General features: G+C 39.7%; 1 protein-coding gene across 1 annotated transcript in view; it reads left to right on the top strand.

The window, feature by feature from the left end:
- Positions 1-14,222, top strand: part of LOC124613913 — a 132,397-nt gene that overhangs the window by 41,737 nt on the left and 76,438 nt on the right. Inside the window, exon 3 of the mRNA XM_047142665.1 lies at positions 5,033-8,865. Coding sequence (XP_046998621.1) covers positions 5,033-8,865 — 3,833 coding nt within the window. The remainder of the gene's footprint in view (positions 1-5,032; positions 8,866-14,222) is intronic.

Below are 14,222 nucleotides of genomic sequence, written 5' to 3'. Positions count from 1 at the left end.
GTGATACTTCCAAAACTCTATGAGAGTGAGATTGGTAGCTTCATTCAACTCAAAGCAATGCTTGAAGAGTGTTTTAGTGTCTGCTGGTCCATAGATCCAGTCACAAAAAAGAGCAAGTCACCAAAGCCTTGTTGTTGGATCTCCAGATCATGTTTAACCTGCCCTTCTGGACTTTGCATTTCTTGAAGGCTCTGGGGTTTCTGACTGGTAAGAAAGCAGCAGTTTAATTTTCAAATTGCTACTTGCATTGGTTGGCACAGACATCAGTGAGATGGTCATTGGCTTGTGACTAGGCAATGCATTCTCCACTGCTGTTTCTTTTTCCAGAATAGACCTGTCTCATCACAATTAAAAACCTGTAGCAGCTGATAACCCTAAGAATCTGCGAGCATCTTGAAACTGCTGATGAAGTTCTCTGCTCCCTTTTGTGTCAGAGCCGGCTGATTAGCTGTACCTGACAGCACTGTAGATGCCTGTTCTTCCATTAAGCTTCTTGAACCACCCATGGCTTCCCTTAAATACTTCTTCTGCTGCTGATGATCGTGTTGTCTTCATAACGCGTTCAGCTAAAATCATTCTCTCCTTCTCACAAATGATGATCTTGCTAATAGTGTCGCCCTGCAATTGATTTTGATTCATCCATATAAGGAGCAACCTTTCGACATTGTCCAGAATATGAAACTGTTGTTTACGTACTCACTCCCTTTGAAGCGTCTATCTCCTTAATCTTGTTCTTGTTCTTGAGGATAGTGCAAACAGTTGATGTAGACCAACCGTATGTGCATCCTGAGCAATGCTCACATCATGTTTGTGTTCCTCAGTGATTTTACATTTCATTTCTAAGGTAGTTTTCCTTGTCTTATGGCCGTCTTCTTGCAACCTTATCTTTGGGGACATTTCTATGAAGGTTATTAAAATTTGCACACACACAAAATAATAATTAAAAAAAGACACTGTACGAACATGAGTTTAGAAAAATGTGTGATCACAAGCTGTACTAAGATGGTAGCAGAAAGAATGCTAAACCTAGACTGTAGTATGTTCATATGCCGCTGCCTGTGGCTAGCATTGCTGCCTCTCGATCACAGGGTCTGCCAGATAGGTCTGCCAGAACTTGTGGCTCAGTTTATCTGATTTTTCCTGGCAGCCCAAAAAAGCACTGCTCATATTTGCCACTCCATCAGTAGAGAAAAACGAGGGAGAACATCCATTAAAGTCATCAAGAGTACTGTATTGAAAGTCATTGCTGCTGACACATCCATCGTAAACATATCGAAACTTGCTTGTGTTGGTGTACATCACTAGTTTCATTGAAAATTGTTGGATACTATTCAGAATATTTTACAAACTTTTTCAAATTGTGTTAGACTTTGTTAGCCATAATGGAACCTACTTAACTGTTTTGTCATGCAAAAGCCATCTATAGTTTGAACGCCAATGCCTGGGGGACAGATCTAGGTTACTTACAGGGACTCTCTCTACCAATAAATTGTAGTTAGAATTTTCATCTGTGTGACCGCAGATCACTAACACCTGCACCACGAGGTAATGCAGTGAAGATTAACATTCTCAACAGGGTTACCCTTGCAGACTTGTTTTCTCACACTTTAACATAAAATTAGACATAGAACACTGCATGTGTACACCTTTATCAATTCTACATTTGCCAAGACAGCAAGATGTATGATTATTCGACGTTTAATGACAAACAATGCTTTCTGACACTTTATTCCAGAAGAAAGCCTCACTTCAGTGAATGCTTTAAACACGTTTTCATCTTGTTTAGTTTTATTTGCGAAAGAGTCACTGGAGGAACTCATTTCCTTACACAAAGAACAAAACACTTTACCACACTTATTATTGTATAACATCCATTTATATTTGTCTTTCCACTGTTTTTGAAAAGAATGACCATCAGCAACATGACTAGTTTTCTTGGTTGCATACAATACAGCCACTGCATATCTCATAGCCAAATCACTTTTCTTCGCTGATGAGTGAACAGTGAATTTATCTACTACCAAAACCAACAAAAACAAAGAAAACACAAAATAAATTGTAATTGTATATGATACTGTGGTATGCAGTAAAAAACTGTGATCTAAAATCTGCACCACAAAGAACGGTACTGATAGAGCGAATATCTGTTTACACGAAGCAGGCAGTTTAAGCCTCAGCTGGCCATTGCCCATTGGGCAAAACGTTCAAAAACTTTTGTGATGTTCCCATGAGAGAGTAGTGCTGAGCACTGGTCAAATCATTTCTGGAGGATCGAGAAGTGGTGGGCTGTGCTTGCATTGGCCAACACGAGATCATGACATCAAAATAGACGAAATTAACAACTCAGAATTTTTTTTTTATATACTCCACATTTTGTGCAGTTGCTAAGCATTGTAAAAAGATTTGGTGCTGTGTGCGAGCACCCCTTGAGACAGCACCCCTGCTCATCCTGAAGTTTTGTACACCAGTGCACTAATGCAGATTAGGTATGAGGAAACTAAAAGAAATAGAGAGTAGGATCTATACTCTGGTCAAAAACATACAGTTCTAATTTTGTGCTTGTGGTAGTGATCACTCTAAATGTAGTGTATAGGAAAAGTGCATCGTACCAGTACTGTTTGTATGCAGTCCTGTAAGGAGCAGTCAGGTGAAAATGAGATAGATGGAAAAAAGTAAGTTAACTGTTTATTATTTCAAAGGTATCTTGTAATACACTTCTCCCACTGAGAGACAAGATGGTCAGTGCCTTCATGGAAAAATGTTTGTGGTTACCAGTACAACCATGATTGTACCCAGGCACGCACCTTTTTGTCCGGAGCGAATCCATGGCCACGAATATCTCTCTTTAGGGCTCCAAAAATATGAAAATCACATGGAGAGAGATCAGGACGGTATGGAGGATGTATAATGGCTTCCCAGTGTAGTTGAAATGACCTTGACAACATGTGGGTGGATCCATATAGATTTCTTACAAATGTTTGAGTAATCTGCACACCTCACTGATATCAGTTAACTATTTTTATTCTCAAGTTTCAGTGATTTGATAACTGAAAATTTGTTTCTTTTCTAACACTCATTACTGTGTCTTATTTTGTTTTGAAGTTATTCTGAGACCATGTGCAATATGTGGAAAGTTTATTCTATTAGCTCGTGTCATCACATTCATTAGACCTTACAGTATTGTGCAGTGAGCTAATTCTGGTAGCTCTCGATTATGCTGTAAGCTATATACATTCCCTGTATCTCTTATTTGGGATTTCTGTGAGCTCTTTCAATTAAATTATTTATTTTCTGTCTTCCCTTTTTTTAGTAAAATCATAGTAAAGTATTTGTGTTTCGTTGCTATAGACATAAATGTGCTGATAAAGCTGTGCCTTCTGCTTTCTGTTCCTGTTCCTGTTAATGCTTGTCTACCCAAATTTTCTTTGCCAGTTTTCTTCATAGAAAATAGAGATAAACTGACCATTAGCTACCAAGAGTGCTTGCAATTTTAGCATTACAGGAATTATCAGTGTACAAGTAATGGAATGTTATTTACTTTCTGAAGTCACTAGCAATTCCTTCATTCATTATAGTTTCAGATGTTTTACTGATTTGTTTTTTCCTGAAAATTGTGTGCTTGTTGCACTGAGCAGTAATAGATGTCATTTGTGATTGCCTGAACTTAACTTTTACCCCGTTTTAACTTGCACCTCATTGTTACCTGACACTGTAAAGAAATGTTCCAGAGATCTGTGGTATTGACTCTCACCAGCTGTTGTCTTGTGTCCGTCAGCTCCTGGTATCAGCCACTAATACCCAGTGGTACAGATAGGATCTGGTCTGCAAATAAATCTTCCTCATATGCGGACACATGCAATTAAATAGAATTAAGATTATTAAAACCGAGTACAATGCATAAGAAACAACAGATTAGACTCGTTATCTTCTTTTAAGTTCTCCAGGGTGGCTGTGATGACATCTGGCATATTTTCAGTAAACCAACAAAAATTTAGTATGAAGTTTTCAACTTATATTTGAAGCTGGTAAGTCATTATAGAAGATAAAATGAAGGAATGCAAAGTTCTCAGCCAAATCGATTTATAGAAATAACATGAGGTATTAATGAGTCATGAAAACCACCTCACCTGTATTATTATTCATTTACTTTGTTACGACCAGTTTCATTTCTTTGACATCTTCAGGATGCTGATTTGCACTGAATTTAAGATGTAATTGGTCTGGTGGTGGTATGTAATGTTAAAGACCAAACACAAGAATACTGGTTGTAAACACTCTGTCAACTGCCTGGCTGAAGTATGGCAAGCAGGTGCAGCACACTGCATACAGGAAACACAACATGATGTGTAGTTGTAAAAGTTATAATAGCATGAAGACTCCATCAGATTGGCTGACAATCAGTTCATCACGTTCACATATAACAGCCCTGCAATTTGCTGACAAGTTCAGCTTTTAATAAAAGTTATGGTGGCATTTCAAAATACAGTTTTCGTGGCAGTAATGCGACTGATTTAAAACTTTACTCATTTATTTATGTAACTGTTAGTATGTCACATAAATATGGTTTTGTTTACTCTGTTTTATTTACTTTGATTTCATCTCTTACCTGTGATTACAGTTATATTAAATAACACTGTTGATGTGTTGTTTTCCTGTGTCTTATGTCTCTCGTGATCCAAAGTTTGATGCAATTTTTTTTCTTTGATAACATTTGTGCCTTCCTTTTTTATTGCTCTGTGTTCATCTTAAATTTCAGCAAAGGAATGAAAAAGTAAAAATTGAGAGAATACTTTTTTTTTTTTTTTTTAATTTGTGTCTGTCGGCTTCACTGCAGAAGTACCAATTTTCACAGTTGATAGGGGAAGGCCCCTATTTTTTCCCAAACAGTGTCAGTATTCAGTTTTATTTGCTTCATTAGATGATTGGTGTTACACATTATTTACTTCTTTTAGTGTGATATTTGCTACTGTTTTATATATGAAACAATTCCTGTATTCAAGGTACAGTGATGACATTTTTTGTTTTTTCATAGGGATACACTTTATAATAATGAGAAACAAAATGCAGAGGAAATCTGTAAACAAAAGAATGTCCATCGGTGTGCTGTTCATCCACAATATGAAGATGTCAGTGATGAAGAGGGGGAGTTGCAGATCTGTGAAGAGGAAGGAGATGAGGAAGGGGAGACACAAGACAACAACTCAGAAGAAAATGTTGTTAGAGTGCACACTGTGCTCTCACATGAGGACATTTGTGAAGAAAAACAGACGACTTCATTACATCTTTCTGAGTCTGATAAATTAATCAAAGGACAAGATACTGAAGGCAGTAATTTAACTTCACATCAGAAAGATGCTGATCTTGAACCACCTCAGTACAGCTGTGGAAATCAAGCAGTACTGCTAGAATGTCAAACTGTATCATCAGTACCTGAAGAGCATGAAGTACATAGTAATAAAAAATTGTCTACAGTTGCTAGAGATGAATTGCAAGTGACAATGCAGAAGGAATCACTGTCACCACTAAAAAAACTGCCAGAAATTAAGCAACCATGCAGTCCACTGCAACAAGCTGAGCAAAACTACAGTAGTAATGATCTCTCATCTGAGACTTCAAGGCCCATTTTTCCTGATGTGAAAGCAAGGGAAACCATGGAGCTAGGATATTGTGGTTCATTAGATGCACCAGATTCTCTTAAAAATGAAAAGAGCGTTCTTGATTTTGATGAGAGTCCCAGTAAATCGACACCTGAGGGAAGAATAGGTGCTGAAGATACATCAACACCATTTAGGAAAGTCTCACGAAAAACTATTAATGAAAAGGATGTCCATGGAAGAAACAGTGAAGAGCAAGAGGTCAGAGAGAGTCGTAATTCTGTGTGTATGAATAAAGTTCTTATATACAGTTCTTCAAAGAGTTCCAACAGAAGAATTTCATCAAAAGCACGGGTGAAATGTGCTGACATAGATTCACTGCCACCAAGCTATCAGATTTTGCGTAGGGATCTGAATGAGGTATTAGAACAAGAAAAACTATGTCAAGCCTCATACTCATTACCAAGAAAAGTGCCAAAGAAAATGTCAGTACCAAAGGTAGGAGGATATCGTAGACCTAGAGAGTTCCAGAAGGCACAGGTGATAAACGATGAAGAGGGAAGTTCATGGAAAAAAATTAGGAGAGAAGAACCTGATAGCGCAAACTCAGAAGTAAGTGTTGAAGATCAAGAAAAATCATCTGTTCAGGAGGCAGCTGAGTATATGGTAGACCAGAATCCACATACTACAAAAAATTTGTGTCAGGAGCATACAGACTTGACAGCCGAGAAACATATGGATGGGCATCAGCATAATCAACATCAGAAAAAGAAGAAACCAGCCATAGTGCAGCCAGAAGGAATGGAGGTATGCCATGATAAACCTGCTTTGCCAGAAAAGGAATCAACAGAGTCCTCTGTGTGTCAGTCAGATTTGATGACAAATAAAAGAAAAAAATGCACAGTTAGACTGAAAAGATGTGACCGTTTCTCGTGGATACAATGTGCAAATGAATCTACTGTTGCAGAATCAGAAGACATTGGCATTGAGAAGACCCCTACCTCTGATGAGTGTGGCAAGACAGAGAGTCTACCTGAGAAGAATGTAGCTTCAGAGCACACACCTTCTCAAGAGTTAAATGACCAATGTGATGAATCTTCAGTTATACCAACATGTAGTAAAATTCAAATGGAGAATAAGACTAGTGTAGCAGAAGAAGAGCTTGAAGCAGTTTACTCTCATGGACATAAATTGGATACAGATGTTTCCGATTCTCAGCATAAAAAAATACTATTACAAGCTGAAAATAAAAAGAGAGATGGCAGTAACATCTCTGAAGTAGCAGAACAGTCACAGCAATGTCACTCCAGAAGTCCAGGTGAGGTTGCAGCACTTGAAAATATTGTAAACAGTCCCAATCAGGCTACACATTGCAGTTCTCCAGTTCATCATCAGAGCAGACAGGAAGATTTTACTAAGGAAAATGTGGACAACAGAGAACAAGATCATTCTGTAAACAGTGATGTAGAGGAAGAGGGGGATGAGAATAGTAGGTCATGTTACAGAATTGCTGAATCACAGTCAGAAGATCAAGTATCGCAGGATGTTGTAGAAAGGAGGGCAGAATCTCCTCATGTTGAGAACATTGTTGATCTGCCACAAGAGGTTGTTGAGGAGTACTTGCAGCAAAATGTGCTACAGGAAAGTGTTGAAGAACTGTTATCACTAGTGACGAAAAGTAAACACTTTAAAAATCTTAGGGGAAGACCATTAAGTGAAACCATTGTGACATTGACACGTGTTTTGAAAGAAATGAAGAACTCAAAAAAGATACCATACCAATCATTGCTAGACAAAATACAAATGGAGCAACATGTAACAGCTTCTGAAGTTCCCAGTGATTCCACAACAGAGCAGTCAGTGCCAGAACAACAAAGCCATGAGTTAAAGACAGAGTTTCAGCAGCATAATCAATCACCAATAAAACAGCCTTTATCAGTAACTGATGAAACTAAAGGACAACGAGTTATCCAAAAGCCAGAACAAAAATCGGCTACTGATTTTCAGGATCCAGAAGAAAATTTGCCTGAATCACATCTTTGTGAAGCAGACTCACAGGATATAGTGCTTCACCAGAGAGAGCCTCCTACACATGAAATGGAGGGGTTACATACAGAAAACAAAACGCTGCCACCAGCTCGACATAAAAGACATGAGAGTCAGAAACATGACTTTGGACCACAACCGCATACTTCTCAGTCACAGCAGATAGTGACTAGTAACCAGTCTGTCTCACAGGAATCTCTTTCATGTTCAGAACGAATGAACCAGTATTCAGAACCAACATCTGCAGACGAAGAAGAAACAAGACAACAGAAAGCTGATCAGCAATATGCCATACAGCATTCAGTTAAGGAAAGAGAACAGTTACAAGAGAAAGATGTGGAGCCTCATAATCCACAAGCCCAAATGTTAATACAACAGCAAGTACAAGATCAACATCGACTGATGCTCAATACGATAAAACAACAGAAACACCACTTACACAGCATGCAACAAATTGCACAGCAGAAAGAGGCGAAATGTCACAAGGAAATGCAGCAGTCATCGTTAGAGCAGCCAGTTATACAAACTCACACAGCAGTGCAGCAGTGGCACCATATACAACACACATCACACCATCATCAGACACAGTGTATAGATATGGATAAATTTGTGCCTCAGCAACAGAACATTTACGGTGGTGCACCACACACAGAGAAGGTAACAAGTATTGTTCAGAACCCTTTGAGGTGCCATCAAACAATGTTGCAACAACAACAACAGCTGCAACAGTTAGCATCACTGGAACAGCAGCCTATGAGGCAATTAGCTGCAATGCCAAATGCAGTGGAACAGCCACAGCAAATTGTGCAGCAGCAGATGGAATGTCAACAGCAGCGAGCAGCACATCATATATCACGATCACACATCACAGGGGACCATCAGACAGTACCCCAAAATCATCAGCAGACACATCCCTATCATCATCGACTTTATTTCCCACAAATTCAGCAGCATTACCAGTTTCCTCATTCCACTGAAGTGCAGATGCGTGCCAATTATCCACATCAGTACCATTCAAGATACAACTCTCCATCAACATGGAGTTCAAATGCACATTTGTTGAGACAAGTTCCATGCGGTCCATTGGATGCGCAACAGTTGCAGCCACAGCAGCAACACTATCCCCATTTTCATCAACAGCAGCAACTTGAGAGGTGGCACTCTTCTAGGAGGCCAGGGACTGATGTAGCAGCAACAGTCCCAGCAGTAATGCCATCTCCTTCAAGTAAGTAGAAACTTTCTATACTGGAGATACTGAAAACTGGTTCCCACAATACAACCAGCCTCTACTGGATATCTCCCTAGTCATCTAGCCTCTTATTCCCCCTCCTCCCCTATTCTTTTTTCTGTCATTGTTTCCCTTTACTTCACATTTCTATTTTTCTCCATTACTCCTTTCAGTTATATTTTGCTGCCTCTCATATTTCCTATCTTTTCCTTTGGCTACATTCAACATTAGGTCCTGCTTTCCCTGCTAATGTTTGTCTATGGTTCATGTTTTAAAGTGTTCTTCTGCCATCTCTGTCAGCCGGCAGCTATTGTGCCTCTGGTTTTGTCTGTCAACTCCCTGTTCTGCGCTCATAGGCTGCACAGCGCGTCCAGTTCACACGGTGCTCGGGGACCACAGCACAGCTACGACACCTGAGGATGGGCTTATAACAGTCCAAAACCGGTTGTGTGAAAATAAAGTAATTAACAACTGAAGCGGTATTTTCAACCTCTGCTGGAATTGTGTTCTTTGTTTTTGCCTAACATACGTCTGGATCTCTCTTCAACCACAAGTCTGAGTAACTTCTCTACTAAAATTCAAACAGTGGAAGCTCCAGGTAGTAACAACCACGTGGGATGCAAGCAGAAGTCAGGAGGGGATGGGGAAGGGGAAAGGATAGTAGTATATGGGTGGGGAGAGAGACAAATGCTGTTTGATGGAGTTTGCAGAGAGTAGACTGTCAACAGGCAGGTTGTGGGACAGAGAGATAGGGAAAAAAGGAGCAAAAAAGGACAGGAGCAGGGAAAGATGGGCAGATACACTGGCAGAGGGCTGCAAATAAACAGGGTAGGAGTTGAGAATGGGGAGGAGATGATAGGACAGAGGAGGTGTAAACCACTGGATGGAGAGTGTGGGGACAGTATGTCACCTTAGGTAGAGGCCATGATAATTATGGGAGTGAAGAATGTGTTATAATGATAACTCCCATCTGCACAGTTCAGAAAAGCTGGTGATGTAGTAAAGGATGTAGATGGCTCAGGTATGAAGCTGCCATTGAAATCAAGTGTGTTATACTCTGATGCAAGTTGTGCCTAAGGATGGTCTACTTTGTTTTTGGCCACAGTTTGGTGGTGGCCGTTCATCCTGGTGGGCAGTTGATCGGTGGTCATACCAATTGCAGCAGAGCTGGTAAATGAAATGGCTGCTTTCACAGGTGGCCTGGCCCCTGATGAGGCGGGATAAACTTGTGGCAGGACAGGAATAGGAAGTGATGGGTGGGCGAATTGGGCAGGTTTTGCACCTAGGTCTTCCACAGGGATATGATACTTGTGACAAGGGGTTGGGGTTGGGATTGGGAGTGGCATAAGGGTGGAATAGGCTGTTATAGAGGTTGGGTGGGCGATGGAACACCATTTAAGGAGGGTAGGAAACAGAAGACCACCTGAGGTGTATGTTCCATCACCCACATAACATCCTCACCCACCCCTACGCCAAACCCAATCCCAGCCCCTTGCCCTGTGAAAGACCCAGGTGCAAAACCTGCCCAATCCACCCACCCAACACTAGCTATTCCATTCCTGTCACAGGTTCATCCTATGCTGTCAGGTGCCGGACCTCTGAAAGTAGCCATGTCACCAGCTCTGCTGCAAAACAACAGCTGCCAAACTGGGGCCAAGAGCCCAGTAGACTACCCTGTGGCACAACATGCAGCTGAACATAGCACACTTGATGTCAGTGGCTGCTTCACTACCTGAGGTTTCTGGATCCTTCCCTCCACCACCAGCATTTCTAAACTGTGCCGACAGAAGTTATCTTTACAACACATTCTCCACTCCCATAACTATCCCGGCCTCAGCCTATGGTAACATACTGTCCCCATACTCTCCACCCAACAGTTTCCACCCCTCTGTCCTGTTATCTCCTCTCCATTCTCATCTCCCACCTAGTTCATCTGCAGCCCTCTGCCAATGCATCTGCCCATCTTTCTCCACTCCTCTCCTTTTTTTCCCTACCTCCCTGCCCCACAACCTCCTGATGCCGCACCTGTCGTCAGTCTAATCCCTGCACACTCCACCAGACACTGTTTGTCTCTCTCCCCACCTGTACACTACTATCCCCACCACTGCCCCCTTCAGACTGCTGCTTGCATTCCACATGATAGCTGCATTCTAGTATGAGATCTGCAGTTGGTGGTCTTGTGTGTGTGAGGTGTGCTTGCTTGCATGTGAATGGGGTGCGTGTCTCTTTTACTGATGAAGGCTGTGCCCAAAAGCTTTATGTAAGTGTCTTTTAATTGTGTCTTTCTGCAACTTGACATATCTTTTTTTATGGTAGGAAGCAATCTGTCTTTTCCTACATTTTGGTTTCACTACTAAATTTGTAGTAGATACGTTCTCTCCAATCCTCTCCTCCCTTTTGCAAGGCGAAGGAATTTCTTGTTCTAAACACTAAAATCTGTTTTTAGCTAGTGTTCATCTGTACATCTTCTGACTCACAAAGAGAAGGCTCTTTCAGGTGCCATAATTCGATGTAGTCACTTTGTCATTTGTACGTTACTACAGTTTAATTACAGTGAATATTTTAAGAGATTGATGTATCGATCTGTCTTCACTAAAAGAAGTGGATACTTCCTTGATATGCTTTTTTGGCATTTGTTAGTTTCTCACATTTCACTGTTAGCATTTTTATTAGAGTATAGAAAATGCATTAAATTGTTGGTGAAAATTCAAGCAGCTGTCTTTAATCTTTCAACAGTAGTAGATTTCCTTGGTTATCTTATAAAGTATACCATTGATGTTCATCATGTCTACTGTATGACTCATTTGGAAGCTGTAAGTTTTCTATAATAGCACAGGATCATATAAACACTGTGTTTTCTTACACTTTCCCTTAGCAGAACCAGTCAACGTTTGTACATGTTTTAGCAAATAAGACACTTGTCATCTTATGTGTGCTAAAAACCCAGACAGTTCTTGAGAAAAGGTAACCAATGTAAGGCAAAGAGAGTGTTCATACTTTTTAAACCAATCATCGTTGCTTAGATTCTTTCTAATTGCCAGTTGAAATTTGGAACCTTTCTCTAAATAATTATTTTGAAAAGTCTGGGATGGACTAACTAAAATGTTATGAAAAGAATTGATTGCCACTCACCACATAAATGGGGTGTTGAGTTGCAGACAAGCACAATGAAAAGACTGCTAAACATTTAAGCTTTCAGCTAAAATGCCTTCTTTGGAATTAGAAAACGCACACACACACACACACACACACATTACAACTCACACACATACCCACTTCCTCTGGCTGCTGCGGCCCCACTAACGTCCATTTTGGTAGACATGATCAACAGTGGCTAAACTTCTGATATGAACAATTTTCTTGCGATAATCTATGTTTTACTTACAAGTTTTGTTAATGCAGTTGTGTTGAAATGTATGATGACAACAGATTGTTTGCAAAGTTAGGTCAGTGTCCATTAGTTTCAAGTAAATTCAGTGTGCCGCAAATGCTACTTTTTATACCAGTAAGTCTAGAATTGGTACTTCTCCATTATTCTACATCAAGATATTTCAAATTTTGGTATTGGCATTGCTGACATGTTGCAGAAACAGAAATGAAGTCACAGTTGTGTGTGAGCAGATGGTGACTTTTGTCAGCATATTTCTAAGAACAAGAAAGGTAAAATATATAGAATTGATGCTTTTTTCGTCAATATTCCCAATGTAAGGCTAAAAGTTTGCATGTCATTATCAATCAAAGATGACTTAGTGGAAACATTTAATAGGAGATTGCTCCTGAAATGTCGTATTTGCTCTGTGGAATCAGCATTAGCGGTCTGATGTTCCTGTATTTTAGCAGCACTTCGCATGTGCAGTATAAACTTTTATCACAGCCAGGACAATTAATTTTTTATACCCCACTGTTGGCTAGTTACTGGGTCTTATATTTGTCAATCAGACAGGCACATAACAAGTAGGCGGGGTAAACAAGAACACAGCTGAAGTTGCAGTATTATGAGTCCATGTATTCTGAGCATGCACTAAGTGAGAACCACAGCTACCAGCCACAATCCAGTGCCCTCCATTTGGCAAACAAAGACCAAAAACTTGATTTGTGTTAAATATTCAAACACAGTTCAGTACTTCCCCTCTCCTAACTCAAGCCTCACTGTCTGTTCCATTTTATTCCTCAACTTTTCCTGTATTGATTTATTAATTTATTGTGATTGTCTATGTGCTCCACATATTTTGCTGTTTGCTTCTATATACATCTCCCTCAAAGCAAAAGAAATGTTTTGTATGCTTAATATATAATTTAGTTTATGTATTTACTGTTGCTGTTGCCTTTTCTATCCATTACTCTGTTTCTGCATCATCTTCAATATGCAATACCTTTTACAACTATTTTTCAGTACTCATTTATGGTATTAATTTTATTTTATTGTTATTTTTAATTTAATTTACATTGTTATATGAGGGGGACCCAAACATAACTGTAATTTTTGTTATTTTACATTTCTATTAAACTCTACTTTCACAGAACTTTAGTCCCCTTCAAAGCAGTGACCCTGTGCATTAATGCACTTGTCCCAACACTAAGGTCACTGCTGAAAACTATTCTGGAACTCTTGATGCAGGATACCGCTCAGAGCTGTCAGTGTGTTTTCTTTAATGTCATCCATATCACTGAATCGCTTTCCTTTCAGAGTGTGCTTCATCTGTGGAAACAAAGAAAAATCAGGCAGAGCCAGATCAAGTGAGAAGGATGGATGAGACATAAACAAAATGTTGTTTTTTTTCCACGAACCGTCAGAGCTGTGTGGGACGGAGCTTTGTCATGGTGGAGCAACCAGTTCCCATTTCTCCACACTTCTGGTCATTTGTGTCACACACTCTTGTGTAATCTTTTAACACATACAGATAAAAATGTTGATTCATTGTTTGTCCTGGAGGAATAAACTACTTGTAGCTGATGCCATTGACATCGAAAAATATTATTATTATTATTTTTTTTTTTTTTCACATTGGAATGCACTTGATTTGCTTTCTTGGTTTCTAGTAACATTTCAGTATTCCACTGGCTCAACACTTGCTTTGACTTTGGGTCATACCCAAAGCACCAACTGTCATTCCCATTCAAAGTTCTTTTAAGAAAACATGATATTGTTCTGCACATCACTCTACAAGTCGCGGTAAGCATTGACGGGGTTTTCTCTTTGGTCATCTGTGAGCTAACAAGGAACAAATTTTGCAGACACCCATCTCGTGCAAATCTTTGGTTAAAATTTCGTGACACTTCATTTCCTCAGAAATTTGGTTAATGGCCCTTCGACGGTTTTCATCAGTTGCACATTTGATTGTGGCAATGTTTTC

The sequence above is a fragment of the Schistocerca americana genome, chromosome 1 (genome assembly GCF_021461395.2).
Source record: "Schistocerca americana isolate TAMUIC-IGC-003095 chromosome 1, iqSchAmer2.1, whole genome shotgun sequence".
Lineage (NCBI taxonomy): Eukaryota > Metazoa > Arthropoda > Insecta > Orthoptera > Acrididae > Schistocerca > Schistocerca americana.
This window is presented reverse-complemented; position numbering and strand designations above follow the sequence as displayed.